The sequence below is a fragment of the Acinonyx jubatus genome, chromosome D1 (assembly GCF_027475565.1).
Source record: "Acinonyx jubatus isolate Ajub_Pintada_27869175 chromosome D1, VMU_Ajub_asm_v1.0, whole genome shotgun sequence".
NCBI classification, from domain to species: Eukaryota; Metazoa; Chordata; class Mammalia; order Carnivora; family Felidae; genus Acinonyx; species Acinonyx jubatus.
The window spans coordinates 84882963-84904033 of NC_069390.1; the positions used below are offsets into that span (position 1 = coordinate 84882963).

The following is a 21071-nucleotide window of genomic DNA, read 5'->3' on the forward strand; positions in this document are numbered from 1 at the left end:
TGGAGGCGAGTACAACCTGCATTCGCTGATGCAACGTGAGTGAAAAGGGTAAAAGACAGAGAAGGGGGTAGTGAAGAGACCTGGCAGTTGTAATCCTGCGCTTTCAACTGCTACAGTGTGGGAACCCAGAGCAGTGCACCAACAACTACCAGGGGTTTTTACTAGTACTTTTTATATGAGAAAGCAGCTGTCTCCACAAAGGATGGCTCGCTCATGTCTCAGCGCATGTTCCACTGAGGGGAGGCAAGGTCCTGCTTCTTGGAGTGCTGTCCTGCAGTGACAGGGTTCAGTGAACGGCGGGTACGGAGCTACTGGGGAAAAGTCACAGATAGGGATTTAAGAACAAGGTCAGCCACCAATAAGCTATCCTGGAAAAGTCACCTCACCTCTCTGGCCCTTAATCCTTAACTTTAAAATTTAGGAAAGGACTGCATCACTGTTTTGCAGTCTTCATGTTGTCACTCTGTAGTGGGTCAAGTCAATTGGATCATTTTTAACCAGCAGGTTTTCTTTTAAATGGAATAAATAGGAGAGAATAGAAAATATCACAGTATACTGAACATCCTAAGAATAAGTTGTATGTCATGAAATAAGAAAAATATCTGAAAGTCACTGGATTAGAAGAGCTCTAAGTGTTCCTTCCAAATGGAACAAAATATGATTTGATTTTTCTGATTCTCAGCTGGCTGCCAACAGCCAGCTTGTAGCCAACAACCAGCTCAGGAGAGAGTTCCATGCTCTGTTCCCTGGTCAGCAGAGCAGTCTCCCCTTTATCTTTCATTTACAATTTGATTTTACAATGTTGCTACAATTTCAGTTTCGATAACACGGAGTTAATTAAGACATGATCTCTAAAAGGAAGGTTGTTACAAGGAGATAAGCAGCAGCCGCCACAGGCAGTAAACAGCTGGTGCTCCTGACCAGCTTCTGAGATTTGCTGCTTTTATAAAGAAGACAAAACTATCGCTCCAACTAAACATAAACATAAAGTTCATGTGAATATTTACAGATCCCTTGGACATTGCTCTAGTTGTGATCAAAAAGTCCAGACTGTAGGAGAGCAGGGCTCTGAGTATGAGTTGCACAGGTTGTTCACTGCACAAAGGAGTCTGTCCAAGGAGTACATGGAGAGAAAATTCAGTATGGCTCCAGGTTGGGTTTACACATCTTGATCTAATCTGCATAAAGATGCTACAGGTTTCACAAGCCTTGCACTTGTGGGCTGCGTTTGCCAACTAGGGTATGTTTTCTACTTCTTAAAAGGTACCCTATAAGCTAGCTGTCACCCATGGCTGGAACTGCAACTGAAGATTGAAAAGCCATAGCTAAAGTAATAGCATTAGTCAGAAAAGGGCCACCATCTGGGAACAACTGAGGCGTGTGGTCTGGAGCACAAGTCTCAGTAATTCTAGCATCTGGGTAACAAGTGCATCCCACAAAGAGAATTTTTAACACTCTAGTTCATTATGCACAGAGGTGGCCCTCTCTACAAGAAAGGAACAGACACTGGAAGTTTCAGAATGGATGACCTAATGGAGATGGCTATAATGGCAAAGAATCCTTGAACAAAAGAGTCTCTGTAGGAGTCCTGAAAATAATGGACCACCTCTTTGCATTTAAGACATTTTTTTGATTTTTTTATAAATGAGTCACAATTTGGAGAATAGATTAATTGCATAAATTAATGCATGTTCTTTCACACACACAATGTTACATTGTTTTTTCTTTGATATGTAAGAAGCAGGCTTTATTATAATTTTTAATTTTTGGTCAACTACCAGTATAACTACTGATGTTTTCACAGTGACTAAATTTAAATTAGCCAACACCTCATAATTAAAGAGTATCCTTGTTGTTTTCACTTTCCAAATCCTGACACATTTCTTTCTAGTGGGCTCAATGGATATTCACAATAACAACTAAATATTATAACACAATATTTGCCACACCTCTTTCTTTGTATTAGTTGGACAAAGGGGGAACTGATAGGGGGAAAATTTTAGGCTTTCAGGAAGTCTATGCATCAGTATGAGGCTTGATTAAACTGCACGATGAGTGTAGGATACAAGGTCCATCTGTCCAACAACCAGCCTCCCATTTATCCACCAGGAGGAAGTCAACCAATGTAAACCTCCTTTCCCCCTTTCCCTCTTGACTTTTTAAGGGGGATGGGACTCTTCACAATTACCCAAGTAAAATGATAAGACTAATTTAAAAAGGAAAACCCTATATTACCTATGAAATCATTCTTTCCCCAGGTGTATACAGAGCCACATGAAACACATTTAGTGAGACAATGTTGGTGACCCTTAATCAGAATCACATGAAAGGCAGCTACCATCTGTTTAGTGCCTCCTATGTCCCAGACACTTAGTAACGTGCCTGAGGTAACTTGACTCAAAAGAGGCAGGGCCTGATCTACAGGACTTCAAGGTCTGTTCTCTTTCCATTACATCCGTGGCTGACACTGGTAGTTAGTAGTGTGTCTCCAAGGAATATGGAGATCCAGTCATTAGAGAACAAAACCAGTGACTGAGGTGGGATAAACTATCACATTCTAGCCCAGATGGAAACACCAGAAAAGATCCTGAGTCCTTCAGACTGTGGACTCCTGAGAGCTTTCCATCTTCCTTCTGATTCTCCCTCCTCTGGACCTTCCACATAGTACTCTTTGACACCCTATTGCTCTTCTGGCAAGCTGGCTTTCCACCAACTGCATGATGATTTATGGCTTGGTAAATGTCTACTCCCCTCCTGGCAGCACTAGAACAAGGCAGTCAGGGAGATGAAGACTGAGGAGACAGTGAGGAAAGAATTCAGAGCTTCTGCTGGCTGAGCAGAGCCTGATTGCTCCTTGATGGGTCAGTAATTAATTGCTCCACAGTGTTGGATCTGAGACTGCAGAATTGTGCCTTGTGAATAGACCCTGGAGGGCGGGGGGAGTTACATTGCTTGTAAGGTCATTAAGAGAATATTATAAGTAATACTCCATGACTCCCTCATTAAATACTAAGTGAGTCATTCAATCTTGGGGTTCTATTTCTATTCCCCTTTCTAAATGCAACTTTAATGATTTAAAATCCCTTCAACCCAATTACAGCCCTGTATTCTGATTAGGAACTCTTGCCCATTGTGAGCGGGAACCATTATCCAGCAGCCTATAGCAAAATTAGCACCTAGAGAGGTTGCACTAGGAAATAAATCTTTCCTTGACATTTCAAGACCGATTCCTGGCCAATTACAACACACTCTGTTGCTCTGGTAATGTGTAACTGAGTTGCTCCTTGCAATCAAAGGCTGCTGGTCAGAAAGAGAAAAAAAAATCATTCAGAAAAAAATAGCCTAGAAGTTAAGGGGGGGTACAACTCTTACAGTGGTATTTAAGGAGGAGGAAGAGCAGGCTGTGAGATGGAATCTGTCACTCAGGCTGTACTGTGCTTTGTCACAAGGGAGCTATGGCAAATGTAGGGGGCTGACAAGGCAATAGGGAAGGGTTAGGAAGTGACATTCTACTTCCTTCCACCATACAGTGAGCTGCTGCATTAGTTAGGGTAGTAGTAGGTGCTATTGCTAGAAAACTCAACAATTTCAATGGCTATCACAAAAGAAGAGTCTCTGGCTCAGGTATAGTCCAGTGTGAGAGCCCCCATCATTAGACAGGACCTGCGACACTGTGGGCTCCACTCAGAGCAGACTTCAAGAGGCCCCAGGCTGATGAGGTTTCCTCTGTTTCTAACAGGAGTCTTCCAAGATGGTCTTGCTTGTCCATAAACAGCTGGTGAAAGGCCTGAAGGTGGCATATGCAACCACAGTATTGAGGACAACACACCTGGCCATGCCCAGATGCAAGGATGGCTGGAAATTGAGGTCCTTCTTTTTCAGACATAAGAGCAAATGACCAAAGGGGGAACACCAATTGAAGGGGACAGGTGACCTCTGTGACATGGGTGCCCTCCCTGGCTCATGGCTTCTGTATTCTCTAATCAACTACCAATCAGAAGGAATCAACCTAAGTTCAGGGATGTCAAGTCTGTTTCTTTCCTTGCTTTTTTTGTGGTTAATATACCACCTAGATCATCATGGCCACCCTGATCAGCATGGCCACAGTGGTACCAAGGAGGTAGTGTGACCTCCAGAGCCACAACAAAGATGGTGGGGGAACATACTCCTTTGCCGAGGGACCTTTTTGTGACCCTCTCCTGGTGGCTCAAGATGTTAGTGCTCTGGTTGACCATTCTGAAAAGGGGCCCCAGGCTGGCTTTTCTTCAACCCACTGCCACAAATGAGGTAGAGGATTGCAAAGGCAGGAAGAGACAACCATGGGGGCAGCAGATGCAGACCCTCGGCCTCTCAGGCCTTCCAGGCAGCTGCCTTTCCCATGCCCATTAAAACCAAATGGGAGGCACCCAGAGCATCCTACTCTGAGGAACGTGAGGGGAATGTGGCCCAGCTGGTGACTCCATTTTTGAGTTCTATCTCCTTCTCTGACACTCCCCTGGCTCACGTTCTGAATGTCTCCATCTCTGCCTTCCCTCCCCCTGCTATTAATCTGATGGAGCTGTCATTACAAAGGCTCACTAATTGCTCAAAGCTGATAGTTGTCTCCTTGTTGAGCCCGATTGTAACAAATGCTGTGAATAAACATCACAATTTCCCCTGACCCACCAGCATGCCAGAGAGCAAAGTGAGTGTGGTGCACACACGCACACACAGATGCACACGCACACAGACATGCTCAGGCTTCTTAAGCATATGGGGGCCGCCTCATCACTTTAACCTCCCTGACTTTTTTGTTCTCTCACTCCAGTAGTTTCCATGGGAACCACAAAAATAATAATAATCATCACAATAAAAGAGGAGGAAAAGCCTGCTGCTCTTAAAATAAAAGGGACCTCTCTCTATTTACCAACACACGGAGTCCAGAGTCCTGAATGGATTGCTAAATTCTAACCAAACAATTCAGTCCTTCCTAACCCAGCCCCAACCCTCAGATATGTGGTACCCTAGGAAGGTTTGGGGGGCCTTCCTAAAGAGATAGATTAATATCTTTAAGGGTTTAGACTCTCACAGGGAGAAATGACATAGAGAAACACTGGAGTAGTGGGGAAGAGGAAGTCCTGACCCCCTGAGAGTAGCTAGTGCCCCCAATTGGTCATCAGAATATCTGTCCTAGTAACACACATTTCCTGAGCCCACAGAGAACATGATACATGAGGAAGAGCATAGGAAATAACCAGAGATCAGGCCAGCTTACTCCTCCATCTTTCTACCCAGTCAGTCAGCCAGCCCACGAGTAGTTTTTTTATAATCTAATCCAGGAGTCATGCTAGTTACGGGCTCAACACCACTGTGAAGCGCTTATTATCATGGACCTCATGGGGCACATCATTCTACTGAGGATACATACAAGTATATGAGCAATTTATAGCCAGTGCCTAGCACAATGCCTGGTACAAGAGAGGCATTCAATTCACGCTTGTTAACTGAAAGAAGCTGCTACGATCGGTGAAGTTCTTAAAAAAAGAGAGGAGTGGGGCACCTGGGTGGTTCAGTCAGTTGAGCATCCAACTTTGGCTCAGGTCATGATCTCATGGTTCATGAGTTTGAGCCCTGTGTTGGGCTCTGTGCTAGCAGCTCAGAGCCTGAAGCCTGCTTCAGATGTTTATCCTCCTCTCTCTCTGCTCCTCCCCCATTTGTGCTCAGTCTTTCTCTCTTAAAAAAGTAAAGTAAAATAAAATAAAATAAAATATAAATAAACACTAAAAAGAGGTGTGTGTGTGTGTGTGTGTGTGTGCTAAAGAAGAGCTCTCTGGAGTAGTTGATGGCTAAGGTGCAGCATGAAGATTAGTAGGAAACAGGTGAAATGTGTTCTGGCAGAAGGAAGGAAAAGAATGCTCAATTCAGTATCTGTTGGATGGCCACAGAGATAGATGAAAGAATAAATTTGTAAGCCAGTCTCTGGTTTCAAGTCTTGTGTCCTTTCCAGTGTACCATGCTCTCTGAAAAAGGGCAACACATGGTATCATTACTGAGCTACACATGTAGTACACATGTGCTACTATAGCAGACCTTCTGATCAATGTCCTATGTAGAAGGATCAGCATGCACAAAGGTCCAGGAATAATAGAGAGCAAGAAGCTGGTATTAGTTCCGTGTTGCCAGGGAATAGAATGTGGGTTGTGGGGAATATGATGGAAGGAATAGCATGGGTAAAAACATGAGAATGGAAGGGAGAGTAAAGAACTCATCAGATGGTGGAGGAATTAGGGTTCCCAAATCCTACTTAAGGAGGTAGAACTTCACAAGGATAGAATCAGGCTTCCATTTCCAAGGCTCTCTTCAGGCTGTAGCAATGGGAATGAATTGGATCTGGGCCAGCCTGAGGTTGGAAGGTCGGTTAGAGGTTGCTACAGTAATCCCAACAAGAGATCAAAACAGCTTGAATTACCCAAGTGGTGGTGGGGACAGAGAGCAGTAGCCAGCTTTGAGTTAGCTTTGAGAAATACAGACAGAGGAGTTGGGATGATCCCAAGGTTTCTGACTTCATCTTCTGGGATAAAGATAACTGTATGAGGGGTCCCTGGATGGCTCAGTCGGTTAAGCATCCGACTTCAGCTCAGGTCATGCTCTCACAGTTTGTGGGTTTGAGCCCCACTTCGGGGTCTGTGCTGACAGCTCAGAGCCTGGAGCCTGCTTCAGATTCTGTGTCTCCCTCTCTCTCTGTCCCTCCCCTGTTCACGCTCTGTCTCTGTCTCAAGAATAAATAAACGTTAAAAAATATATTTTTAAAAAGATAACTGTATGAAAAGTGAGTTTGGGAGAAAGATAATGCAATCACTTTGGACCTGCTGATTCTCAGATGTCTGTGGGCCTCTCCATGGAGCTGTCCAGAGGACACTGATTGAGGGTCAGGGGAGAGAACAGACTGGAACTATTGATTAGGGAGTCATCAGTATATAGATGGCACTGAAGAGAAAGGATGACTCAGCAATTAACCTCACAGAGACAATATTTCCATGGCTGTCACTGGACAGCCACAAAGAAGATGGTTTTGGTGGAATGATGGAGGCAGAGGTCAGGCACAATGAGGACTGAAGGTTAGCTGAAGAATTAGAGATGCCAAGTGTAAGCAATACCTGGGAAGAGACAAAACAGAAGCTGGACATAGGATCACGAAAAATACTTGAATTTTTTTAAGGTTATTTATTTTTTACAGAGACAGAGAGACAGACACACAGAGACAGACAGAGTGTGAGTGGTGGAGGGGCAGAGAGAGAGGGAGACACAGAATCTGAAGCAGGCTCCAGGCTCTGAGCTGTCAGCAGCTCAAACCCACGAACTGTGGTGCTCAAACCCACGAACTGTGAGATCATGACCTGAGCCGAAGTCAAACACTTAACTGACTGAGCCACCCAGGTGCCCCGAAAAAGGTATTATTTTAAAGATAAAATAGATTTGATCATGTTTAAATGCTGAAAAGAAACAATGAAAAGAGATGAAATGTATAGTAAAGACAAGGATAATTATATAACAGGGGAGCCAAGAATATGGGGTAAGTGAGGCCCATGGCACCACTGGAAAATGCAGCTTCGGGGGAGGGGGGCGGCCTTTCCTTTGTAAGAGGATGGAAGATGGAAAGAAGGGAAAACTCACGGTTTCAGTGGCAAGGTTATGAAAGTTCTTATGTGATGGCATATGTGCATTTTTTCCCATTCACTGATTTTCTCATTCATTCATTTTTCAACAAATATTTATTAGGCACCTAGTAAAATATATACTTGCTGAGGATGCAACACACATTGACCTCTTGAAACTTACAGATACCACTGAAGTGAAAAAACCAATAGAACAGGTGGCATGTGTTATAATTGGTTAAGATTAAGAAATTACTAAAGGATGTAGGTATTAGGAGGAACCTCTCTTAAAAAATGATGTTTAAGCTGAAACTTGAAAGAAATTCACCAAAGGTAGAAAGGCTAAGCTAGAGGCAATGTAATCCTCTGGGAATAAGAGAGGAAAGTAGGATTAGAAAGAATAAGAACTATGGAGAAGATTGAAGATGGTCATTGTGGAAAACGGGAGAGATGTCAAAACAGGGAAACAGAATTCCCCGGTTTTCCATGAATCTAGGTGAGGTTACAGATCATGCATTTTGTGGAGACACCACCACTATCAAGAGCTTTATGATATTTTTCTCCAGCAGCACCCAGTGTAAACTCTAATGACATTTTTTTTTCTGGAATTGAAGTTTTCCAGGAGAGTGTGATATGAAATTGGAGGGATAAGGACATTGAGGATGTTGGCAACAGTAGATGAAACCATGGATTGTTACATCTAGGCTGTATGGGGAAGGAAGTGAAGACAGGATGAAATCTAGAAATTGAGAAAAAATACAGTGTTCAAAGAGCCTTAAGTTCCAATGAAGTTAGAGAAGAGAAATAACTGAATGAACAAACTGGGACACGACAGGAGGTCGTGCTCAAAGTACAGGATATCTGATCCAGTAACTGAAAAGCATAAGACGCTGCACATGATCATGAACTTCAGAGGAGAAGCACAGGCTGGAGTGTCACAATGGAAGGAACATGAATGAAGCTCGCTACAGATGGGAAGGTAAAAACACTCAAAGGGCAGAGTGTTTGCTGAGTCATCACCACCAAACATGGCATGACACAGGTCTGAGCAAAGGAAGACTGTGACCCTTAGGAGAAACTTTCTCTTTGCCTCAGCTTTCTTATGGATGCAATGCTCTCTTTGCCATGGGAAGGTTGTGAAAGACAGCAGAAACTATTCATGGGAAGGTTATTTCCAAATGGTTGACTGCTCTGCAGATTCGAACAATTTTATTACATGTAGCACATTGTTTAAATTTTTTAATATTTATTTTTGAGAGAGAGAGAGAGCACAAGTGGAGGAGGAACATAGACAGAGGGGGACATAGAATCTGAAGCAGGCTTCAGGCTCTAAGCTGTCAGCAGAGAGCCCAACCTAAGCCTCGAATGCATGAACCATGAGATCATGACCTGAGCCAAAGTCAGATACTTAACCGACTGAGCCTCCCAGGCACCCCACATGTAGCACACTGTTTAAATGCCTGCCTTATTCTGGTATCAGAATTCCTGGTCCATAGCCTTACCATATTATTTATGAAGTGCTGCCCTCAATCTCTCAGTGCCTCATTTTCTTTGCCTGTGAATGGGGATGATAAGATCATCTACCCTCAGAGACTGTTATGAGGATTACATGAAACTATACACACACACACACACACACACACACACACACACACACACAGAGATGGAGGGAGGTAACTTAGCACACAGTAAAGGCTCTAGAAAGTATAAATAATATAGATGCTGCTCAACTTCTGTGTGCCAGTTGCTACAATATTTCATGTACTCTTTTGATGGGTGTTCTGAATATTATTTCAGACAAATGTTAGTAGTTCTAAAGAGCTACTCTGTCTTTCAAAATGAATAGTGTTCCTCCTGTTGGGAAGTGAAAAAAGGTCTTACTAGAAAAATGCCAATGTGCAATATCCTGTTGCATATTGGCAACAGCAGCTATGTAGCTTTTAGTTATTTGTGAATTAAGTGCAAACGGAACGTTGTTGGCTTGTAGTTTCTATGATGTATACATGTGTGTGTGTGGTTTGGTTTCCACGTACAAGATAATTTCCCAAGGATCCATCCTCATTCCTGAATCTCACCATTTACTTGACCAACTAAATCCCATCCAGCTCAGAAGCCCAGATCCTGTCTTGCCTTCTGGATTCTTCTGGTCCATAGTTTCCTCTTCCTCATTTGTGTGACCACAGTATTTACTGCCTGCACCATACTCTTTAGCACCCACTTGCATAATTCTCCTATATATTTATATTACTTCTGATACATGAAATGTATCTAACCACCATGTTACATAGTCATCAGGGCTGGCTGGAGGATGGGGGGCCGTCCCTCAAAGTTTCACTTTCTTCCCTATCTAGTCCTGGGCTGGGTGCCTATTAAGAATGCAGGTGCTGATGTGCAATCAATTGTCTTCATTCCCACTTGTCATAGAGACCTATTAGATCTCTATGCAACCTCTCAGAAAACATCATACGAAACAAGTACATTTCACAGTTTTCTGAGATTAAAATCCAAACCAAGGACTGTTAGCAAGAGAAGAAATTTCCATGGAGATGCATTTGAAAATCTCTCAGGTCAAGTAAGGACCTGCAGTGACTGCTTAGCTTGTAAGCAGAATAGGTCAGTGAAGCTTACAGGGTCTGCCAAAACCCAGGAGGACAGAGATGAAATGCACTTAAAAGGTAAGTGGAAAGATGGTTAGAATCACCGGCAGGACGAGTCATCCCCTGGGCCTAGCCACTTTAGCACCATGGCCAGCAGTGGGCAAACCACTCCTGTTGACCTAGAAGATGGGAAGTGCCTTCATCACACAGGGCTGCCTATCCTTAGCTGCCTGGAGTTTCATGCAAATGTTCAAACCCAATGATGATCTTCTTGGCAGGGGATTTCATTACCAAGATAAGGTGGATGAGTCCTGTCTGTTCCTTGAAAACCAGTCCAGCTGAGTGGGCCATGTGGGCACAGCTGGTGGAGGCCTGCTGCAGTGACTGCACATTTATTCACTTGGCAAATTAAAAGATGTCCTACACAGGCTGTAAGCTTGCTCTCAGTTGCTTACCCAATGGAAGGGCCAAGGGCAATAGATTTTTCTCAGCTTTCTTCCAGTTTGAAACTTACCTGAGCTTCACAATGACTCTTCACAATGAGGCTCTATAGGCTTGGGAACTGGGGTCAATGGATCTAGTTAATATACAAACAGGAATTTGTGAAATTCTTCCTGTTGGACCACATCCCCACTTAACATCTAAATCCTCTGTACAATATGCATTTTCTCATTGAATCTCTAATCATGTTTACTAATTCAGCAGGGTACATAAGAAAACATTAGATTTCATAACAAAAAACGAACAGCTGAAATACAGGAGATGATGAACTATTTGAAAAACAGTTCATGTGAGAAAAATTATGTTATTGACATTATTTCTAGATGGACAAAAAGGAGTTATGTGACCTCCCCAAGCTAAAAAGATTAAAAGACCATATTTGTTCAAGGTGTAAAATACAAAAGTGAACAAACTTGTATCACACTTCACAATGGTCAGATCTCATCTAACACATTTCACTCACTCTAGTGTGTCAGGACAGTGCGAGAAGGGAAAAGACAGAGGGCAGATGTCCCTGTAAGGAACTGCACATCAAATGTGGGTTATTAACCTGGAAAAGAGAAGTTTGGGGCATATCATAATTGTCTTCAAGTGTGCAAAGACCTGCCATGGCAGAAGAAGGATCAGTCTAGGGGCACCTGGGTGGCTTGGTTAAGCGTCTGACTCTTGATTGTGGCTCAGGTCATGATCTGACAGTCGTGACATTGAGCCTCATGTTGGGCTCCATGCTAAGCATGGAGCCTTCTTGAGATTCTCTCTCTCCCTCTCTCTGCCCTTCCCCTGCTCATGCACATGCATGTGTTCTCTCTCTCTCTAAAAAAGAAAAAAAAAAGAGAAGTCAGTCTGACTCTGTTTTAGAACTAATAGTTGTGATTTGTGAGGAGATTTGGACACAGAAACACAAACCAAAAAAAAAAAAAAAAAAGAAAAAAAGGCACAAGTTTGTAACAATAGTAGCTAACAATAGAGATGTCTTCCCCATAAGATAGTAGAGCAAAGGCAGCATCAGCAGCCACACCATCCACAACAATAGTCACAGGGATAGGAGCAAATGGAAGCACAATTTGCGGAGTATTCATGAACTCTGCTAATGTACTAGAGCTTAAAAATACTGATGCTAGGATTTAAACACAGGTCAATCGATTATAAATCTTAAACTCATATCCACTGAGTTTTATTACATCCACACCTACCTCACAGATCTGTGATGAGGATTAAGGAAGATGAGGCACATATATCACTAGAAAACAGAGTGCAGTAGGTGGTATTCCAGAGTATCAACTATTATGTCACCATTATGTTCACAGATGTCACTGAATGGAAGGATGGGTTAGGGGTTTCTAAGGTCAATTCATAGTTTATTGGGCCACTGGCAGAAGCACATGCCCTCTGAGTTGTACTGCCTCTTTGCCCTGGGCTCTCACCAAGCACTGCCCCCTGTGCTGAGTGTACTCATGGTGCTGTTGGACCCACGAACATGCAAAGGTCAAGTGTGTGTCTCTGCAGAGTCAGCTCAGACACCCTTCAGGTTCTGAATTTAATCCTAAAGTTGGACTTCTCTTATTCAAATCCCATTCAGAACTGGCACAATTCCATTTGCTGATTCAAAAGGGGGAAAGTGGTTTTGAAAAGGCTTATAACAAAGGCTCATAAGCCTTGCAGATCAAACAGCTCTTAAAGAACAACATTTTGATGAGTTAAGTGTAAAAGAACCAGAAACATACGGATTAAATTCCCCTTGAAATTTGAATGCATTTAAAAATTAAAGGGAAAAGCACTTGGCAGAATGCATCGGGGCCCTTTGCTGAATCTAAAGCATTTAGAAAAACAGCGCGAGACATCTTGCCCAAATGAGGCAGCTCCCTGTTTCTATCTGGCTTCCATTAAGTGCTGCTTTTTTCCCCATGTCTCTTAGGAGACTATTTCAGATCCCCAGTTTCCCTCCATCTCTTCTCCCTCGCTGGCTAATTGCTAATTAGCAAGATATTTGTATGGTGGAAGAAGCAGTTCATTCTTGAAGCAGTAGGCTTGGGCTGTCCAGCAGCACTTACCCAGGTACCCACCCAGGTGGGTGAGGGCATCCCAGCAGCAGCCACACAGCTCACAGGAAGGCTCTGCTTCACTTTTGGTGGCATACTAACATGTGCCATTGATTTTATGAGGGATAAGGCCCTGCACCAATGAATGCCAGCTCCCGATAGCCTGAGCCAGCCTCACCAGACCATGCAGCCTTCATTTGGAATTCTTGAGAGATAAAGCCTATGTAGCCAGTGCTACATGCAGAGATTAAACTGGATTTACCAGGGAGACAAAATAGTGTTAGACTTAATGTGTCTATTTGGCCTTCCCAGGTGGTCCAGCGTAGTGGTCTGCAGAGTTTACACATCATTCCAAGCAGGTGGTGATCCTCTCATGTGGGGGAAGAAGATAGCAGTTCTTTCGTTTGTATTTACTTTTAGTGCATCCTTTTTATATTTCTCTTTTGGTGAATGTTTGACAATTTGCTCAATACATATTAGTATAATAGAGATTTAACTTGTTAATAAGTATACATATATAATAGATAATACACAAACATAATATACACACAGGCATATGGGTGATTTTTCAAAATTATTCTTTGTTTTATTTTGTATGGTTTGTTTTTCTATGGGTGGATAGAAACAATCAAAAAACTTTTAAAGGGGCGCCTGGGTGGCTCACTCGATTAAGTGTCCAACTTCAACTCAGGTCATGATCTCAGTCTGTGAGTTTGAGCCCCACATCAGGCTCTGTGCTGACATCTCAGAGCCTGGAGCTTGCTTCAGATTCATTCTCTCTCTCTCTCTCTCTCTCTCTCTCTCTCCTGATCATGCTCTCTCTCTTTCTCTCTCTCAAAAATAAGTAAACATTAAAAAATTAAAAAAAAATTAGAGACAACTTTCTGGTAAATGTAGTGTTGGCTTTTGATCAGGCAGATCTGGGCTTGAATTCTGCCTCTGCCACTTACCAGCCAGATGACATTGAGTGAGATTCTCCAGGTCTTTATTTCCTCCTCAGTAAAATGAGAATTTGACCACCCCTGAATGTTGTGGTCATTTATTGTGGGGTTTAGGAAAAAGTAGAATCCAATTCACCTGGCACAGTTCCTGGCTTGTAAGGGCTCAGCAAAGGTCAGCTGCTATTGTATTTTCTTCGTGCTGTTTCAATTTTGTACACATGCATTTTCTGACAACTCTGAACTTTTATTGAAATAGTCCAGTAAATGGAAACAATATACATTTCACATGGTCATTCTGAATCAGAGAGGACTGAATATGATGGAGCTTAATTATCTCAGTTTGTCAGTCATCAGCTTCACCAATAGATGTTTATAAAGCTTCTGATAAGGAAGAACAATTTCTCAGTTTTTTCAGTCTTTTTCTGAGAGTCTATACCAGCTCATGCCGGGTTTTTTTCATGTGCTATCAATAAGTCCATGGTTCTGGCTACTGATGATGACAGATATTCCAGTAGTGGTATAGTGGGGATCATAAACACTGCTTCCTCATGTCAGCTGAAATGAAGACAGCTGCTTCAGCTTGCCAATGACTTAGACAAATCCTCCCTTAAGGAGATAGTAAAGACAAAGGACTATAGTCCACCCAGAATCTTTAAAGAATCTCTACTATGTTTTGCAACAAAATTCCCAAGCAAATGTGACAAATAATAAAGATATGGGTGATAAAAACAACGTCAGAAACAATCCTGACAATGAGATGCGATGAACATTTCGTGGGCTCTACTGGTTCAAAGATACCATTTACAAATCTTATTTACTATCTGGGTAATACTATTGGATAGGTATTGCTATTAAATAACTTATAAGAGAGGACATAGAGGCTGAAGGGATAATGCAAGATTCCTTAGAAAATGGGTCTCAAAATTGTTGAATCACTATATTTCACATCTGAAACTAATACAACACTGTTAACTATACTGGAATTAAAATGAAACCCTTAAAAAATTACAAACAAAACTTTTTAAAAAGGCATAAAACATGGTAGGTTCTGAATGTAGGTTTGGACATAACTGACAAAACGTGATTGAAATATTTTCATAAAATATCTAAAATTCTGTCAAGATTTATATTTAAAGCATGGAGATAGATATAAACATTTTTAGAAATGGGAATGGGCCTAACGATGCCTTGAGAGGGATATTAAAATCAAAAGGCAAATGAAAAAAAAAGTAAAATAAAAAATAGTTTTCAAAATATATAAAAAACTCTGTAATTCCTCACAACAAATTAGACCGAGCTAACCACAAGTTATTCTATCACAAATTATCTTGTTTCCACATATAGCTTATGGCCAACTGAAATTATTTTGTTAACTCATTTACTTATTAGCTTTTCTGTTTCCCTCCTCCCTATGGACCAGCTTGCTACCATGGAATTAAACCACGCCTCTGCATAGGCAGCCCTCTACAAGTCATGGTGGTGATTATGGCTTCTTTCTCCAACCTTGGATGTCAGTGGGGAACAAATACAGCCCATGGTCTCAATGTAAGCAAATGAAGTTGTACTGGAACACAGCCATGCCTGTTTGCCTGCACATTACCCCTAGGTGCTTCTGTGCCTCAATGGCAGAGGTGAGCAGTTACAGCAGAGATACTATGGCCCATGAAACCTCAAGTATTTACTCCTTGGCCCTCCCAGAAAAAGTCTGTTGACCCCTGGTTCAACAATAATAAAGTGGAAGTTAGAGATGAAGAAAAGAAATATTTAGCAAGCAGGATTGTTGCTAATAACACACTCAAGTTATAGGACAACGGTTTCTACAATGCAAGCATGCTCATTAGGTCAGATTAATGCAGCTACCTAGCATGAAATGTATGGGGTAATCAATACTATTGTGTCCCTTGTTTAAGAAAAAAAGAATGCATGCCATTGATTACATACTCACCAAGCTATCAACATTGACCTTAGTTCAGGTAAATTCCAGACACATAAAGGTTACCTATTGCATAAGAAGAATTAAATTTGCACCCAATTCTCAATCATTTCAAGACAGATTAGGACCTTTGCTATGCTTCCTTTTCTCTTCTGATTTCTGCCTTTAGGTGTTTCACTTTTTCTCTAAACTTCTGGGGTCAGGGGAAAGGGGTTGGAAAGAGTTATCCTTTAAGCATTTAGAAACATTTTTGGTAAAAGATTATGTGCTTAAAAAATCTTTAGAGATGATGAATAAAACTTTATTTTTAGATTTCTGTGTAGATTGTAATTATCTATACTCTCCAAGCTATTCCTAGCCTGGGCTAGGGCTTTGTTTGAACCCCAGATTATCAGACATTCTTTTCATACTTAGATGTACACGTGTATAAAACAGTCAACAAAAGAGAGAATCCTTTAGTATCGTAAGAAATGCAATATTAACCTGGGAATTCCATTGGAACAAGATTCTACACCAATGAGTGTTGAGCTTTTGTTGTACTCTGCCTAAAAATACTGTTTTACAAAATATATTTTCACACTTTAGTGTTTATGAATTAGAAATTTATTTTCTAATCCATATGTACATGAAACATGGTACCCATCTACCTATTTCTCCCAACACCCAAAAGCTGCTCTTAAATCAATAAGCACCTTACAGGTGATAATAGCACCTTCAAATCAACAACATATATTTTCCTGGGAAACCAGGAGTGGCGGAATCCGCTTTTCATAAAATAGCTTCTCTGAAATTAATCCTTGCTGCTGATATAACATGTTGGTCTAAGATGTCAAGTCCCGTATTTCTTCCCAAGCCCTAACTTCTGAGGCAGGTTTCTCCACCTACCTGTCTGATGAGTCCCCGCAAGGACAGGATGGCACCCTGAAAAAAACACAGCCAGATTTCTCACAAACAAGCCTGCTGCCACCGGTGCCAAGTGTTCTCTAAGCCAGTTGTAGGTTTCATTTCCTTGTGCCCTTTTGCTTCAAATGCCCTACCAAAGTTAAATCTTAAACAAAAGCAAGTGAAACTGTGCATTGTTTTCCAAACAACCCATTATCTGGTGGCCTATTGCAAAATTAGTCGAGGAAGAATCTGTGCTGAGAGATAAATCTTTCTGTGACATTTCAAGACTCATCTTCAGCCAATTAGAATGGCCACTGGGACACTGGCCTGATAGCACACATTCAAATCATGTCAATCCCCTCCCCAAAGTCCTTAAAGAAACCTCTTGGCAGACTTGCAGTGTTCTCACAGTCCTAACTTGATGGGAGGGCATGTGTGTACATCAAACAATGGCCTATCAAATTCAGAACAGGTCTGTGTCCAGAGATGAGCTATCTGAACAAATGAAGAATGGAATTCTGAGACTGTGGACAGTACAAAGCTTTTATAGGAGTGGCTGCTTAGCCCCAGCACTTACTTTGGCCACCAAATGCAACCTTGCGCCAACACAGAAGCCTGGACTACTGGACAGATAAATGAATGGTGCTGTATTTCCAAACTGAATTTTTCTGAATGGTTAGCTTGGTCAATTTCAGCAGAAGGTTTTGAACTGCAGTTTTTAAGGACTGCTCCAGGTCAGGGCATTTGGAATGTCTTCACTTCCTATTTAAGTGGCCCTATATTCCTCTTGTACCTTTTTTGGAAAGGGAGTGAAACTATTTCTCCCTCTTACAATATTCATAGCCTGCCATTTCCAAAGCTCATTGTTATCAGAGGAGCCAGGTAGCTTGCAAACCTGCTATGACTAATATAATGCACTATTGATGTCATTCATATCAGCAAATCATTACAGAACATTGCTTCCTTAAGTCATGTAACATTCCTATTGATAAGTAAGGACCTCCACTCCCATTTTTCTGGTTGGATAAACTGAGGCCCACAGAAGATAATGTACATGCCCAAGGTCTCCAAAGTAAATAAAATTATTTTGCTTTCTTTAGATTACCTTCACATGTACAAAACTTCCTATTTGGCTATTATTAATTCAGAAGGCCACTTAAGTCAGAAACCCTTGGCCTAAAGAACTGCCAAACTCTCTTTTGTCATGCCAATAACACTAAGCCCCTGTGGTCCCCAGAACAAGTGGAGCCAGCACATCTCTATGCCAAGAGGCTCAGTGGCTATAGGCACAGTGCCAGAGGGCCAGACTCTTAAACCAGCTTCATTTTTCAGAATTGACACTATCTTCAGATCTGTTCAGATCTGGCCATAGAGTTACTTTCAGAAAATGTTTGTCAGAAACTTGTTCTCCTCTCAGAAGAGTTCCCAGGAGAAAGTTTCTATTCCTCTCAGCAGTAAAATAAAAGCACCCCCTCCCCCACAACCCACACACACTCACTACAGGACCAGCAAAAGATTATGTAAAAGAAAAGAACCAGAGACCCATAGAGACAGCCAGAGGTCTCTCTTGGGGAGGTGACAAGGAGATCTGTGTATACAGCATTCTCTCATAGAAATAGGCCTCCTGTCTTCTGTAAAACTGAAAATAAGGATGATAACAAGAAAGATTTATCTGAGTTTGAAAGGAAGTTCTGACATTACCATAATGGCATCTCTCCAGAAATTCTGTTCTTTCCTTTCCATTCACATCTCCATTTAGTATTTCTCTGAAAACATAGCTAAAGGGAACTATTCTTTCCCCATGGTTCACAACAATCGGATTGCCCAAGCTAGCACATACTTTCACAAAACTTGGTTAATTACTCACCAACAGAAATACCAAAAGCAACAAATCAGCTTCATGCATACGTGTTTGAGAACCCTTATTGTTCTAAGAGACTCCTAATTATATGTTTCCCCTGGTATCTACCCTCTACCCCTCCCTACTTCCCTACGGGAGACTGAGTAACACAATCAAAGAAGATTCTAAAGAGGCTTGTCATATCCTGGGGTTTACATACATGGTAGTCAAAAGGCAATGATGTTAATATTGTTTTACAGTATGCTGACTGCTTGGGGGGGTTGCAGCCATCTGTGTGCATTAACCCTTTTCTAAGTCAGGAGAGGGGCTGCGATCGGCTCACTCACAGTTACTCTGCTTTACCACTCTCTTGCTTTATCTGATCATTGATGTGGGGCCAGCAGGACTCTGTTATTAGAGGTAACCATATGTAGGGGCCAAGGTCAGGCCATCCCAAGATGGGCCACTTTGGCATGCAGATTATTTCTAGCCAAAAACAATCAAGACCCAAATGATTCAGGGAAAAACCTTAACCTCCCCTCCACCCACAAATACCTAAAAGAATTTAGATAGAAGACCTGCTCCAGGAAGGAAGCTGTATCCATAGAAAACTGCATTATGCTATGAACTAGGTATGGTAGGCAGAGTTCTCTATGTACCACTGTTCCTGAGGGGCTCAGCACACATTTGTTTACCAAACATTCACTCTTTTTCATCATCCTATGAATTGTATTCCTTCCCGTTGTAGTACCAGGCCCCCACCCCTTCTCCTTAGTTCAAAAAGACATGTATATTTCATTTTGCCTGCCTGTCTTTGGAATTTCATGTCTGTATGGATTTCCAGTATATACAAAAATAAATTTGATTTTCTCCTGTTAATGTGTCTCATGTCAACTTAATTCTTAGTTTAGTTACACAAGTAATGAAGGGCAGAATATTTTTTCCCACCCCATGTCCTAATAGGCTTTGGGGTTAATAGGTGTCTACTGATTCTTCCCTAACCATGTCCCATAAGAGGCATTACCTCTGAGTTCTCCAAGAGTTGACTCTAGATTTTCCAGGTAGGTGTGAGTTTACTAACTTGTAAGACTGTATTAGATCCATAGCTTGACTCCTAATGCAGGCCTGTTTCTACTGATAGATGAGCTGGCTACTGCTATCAATGAGGTCACATTTGTGAATATTTGTGAACATTCTTGAAAATCTGATGAGCACTATAGAGTCTAATTTAAGAAAAAAAATACATGTTCTTTCTCTCAAACACACACACACACACACACACACACACACACACACACACACAAAGCATGTAATTCTGGAGAGCTCATGTACCTCCTGGAGCTCATCTGTTTTCAACAGTCCCAGTGAATAAACCTCATTTTATTAGAAGTTTTACTTCTGGCATGCTCTTCCCCCCACAGTCCCATTATAAACATTTAGCATACTCTTTCCCCACAGTGTCATTATAACCATATCTAATGGATTTTAATGTCTCTTTAATTGTCTTGTACTTCAATCAAATGATTTCCTCACTGGTATGAGGATAACAGTCTACTACCGTAGTATTTAATTTTAATCTGTACACATGCATCAAGCACCTACTGTAAATAAGCACTGTGGCACCCCTGTGATGGTCAGTTTTATGTATCAACTTAGCTAGGAATATTGCCCAGTTATTAATACAAAGAGCAATGTTGTTACAGATGTGATTAATGTTAAAAAACCATCGGACTTTAAGTAGATTATCCTAGATAATCTGAATGGGTCTCACCCAGTCAGTTGGACGGTCCAAAGAGCAGAGCTGAAACTTCAGGAAAGAAGAATTCCACTGTGGAAAGAAGCTTCAACCCATGCCAGAAAGTTCCAGCCTACTTTTCCTGATGTTTTGCTCTAAGGAACTTGGATTTCCCTAGTCAGCCCCTACAATCATGTAAGTCAAGCCCTGCAATAAACCCCTTAGTATATGTCTCTAACTGGCTCAATTTCTCTGTTTAAACCTTGACAACACAGATCTTGGTAACAGAAAATTGGAAGAACTACTTAAAAATGTGTAATTGGTGTTAGAATTGGATTAATGGAAAAAGTGTCTATTCATGTCTTCTGCCCATTTCTTCACTAGATTATTTGTTTTTCGGGTGTTGAATTTGGTAAGTTCTTTATAAATTTTGGATACTAACCCTTTATCTAAAATGTCATTTGCAAATATCTTCTCCCATTCCATAGATTGCCTTTTAGTTTTGTTGGTTGTTTCCTTTGCAGTCAGAAGCTTTTTATCTTGATGAGGTCCCAATAGTTCATTTTTGCTTTTATTTCCCTTGTCTTCAGAGATGCCTCAAGGAAGAAATTGCTGTGGATGAGGCCAAAGAGGTCGTTGCCTGTTTTCTCCTTTAGGGTTTTGATGGTTTTCTGTGTCACACTTAGGTCCTTCATATATTTTGAGTTTATTTTGTGTATGGTGTAAGAAAAGTGGCCCATTTTCATTCTTCTGCATGTTGCTGTCCAGTTCTCCCAATACCATTTGCTAAAGAGATTGTTTTCCACTGGATACTCTTCCCTGCTATGTCAAAGAAGACATCCAGATGGTCAACAGAAACATGAAAAGATGCTCAACATCACTTATCATCAGGGAAATACAAATCAAAACCACATTGAGATACCACCTCAGACTGGTCAGAATGGCTAAAATTAACAACTCAGGAAA

General features: G+C 41.5%; 1 protein-coding gene across 9 annotated transcripts in view; it reads right to left on the bottom strand.

Moving 5' to 3' along the window:
* NTM (neurotrimin) overlaps positions 1-21071 on the bottom strand; it is a 935659-nt gene that overhangs the window by 210698 nt on the left and 703890 nt on the right. The window contains exon 1 of one of the 9 annotated variants that reach the window (XM_053203854.1): positions 18232-18359. The exons of the other annotated variants lie outside the window; for them this stretch is intronic. Within the exon in view, the coding sequence (XP_053059829.1) occupies positions 18232-18242 (11 nt within the window). The 5' untranslated portion in view covers positions 18243-18359. Of the gene's footprint in view, positions 1-18231; positions 18360-21071 lie in introns of those variants that run through there. 9 annotated transcript variants of the gene reach the window in all.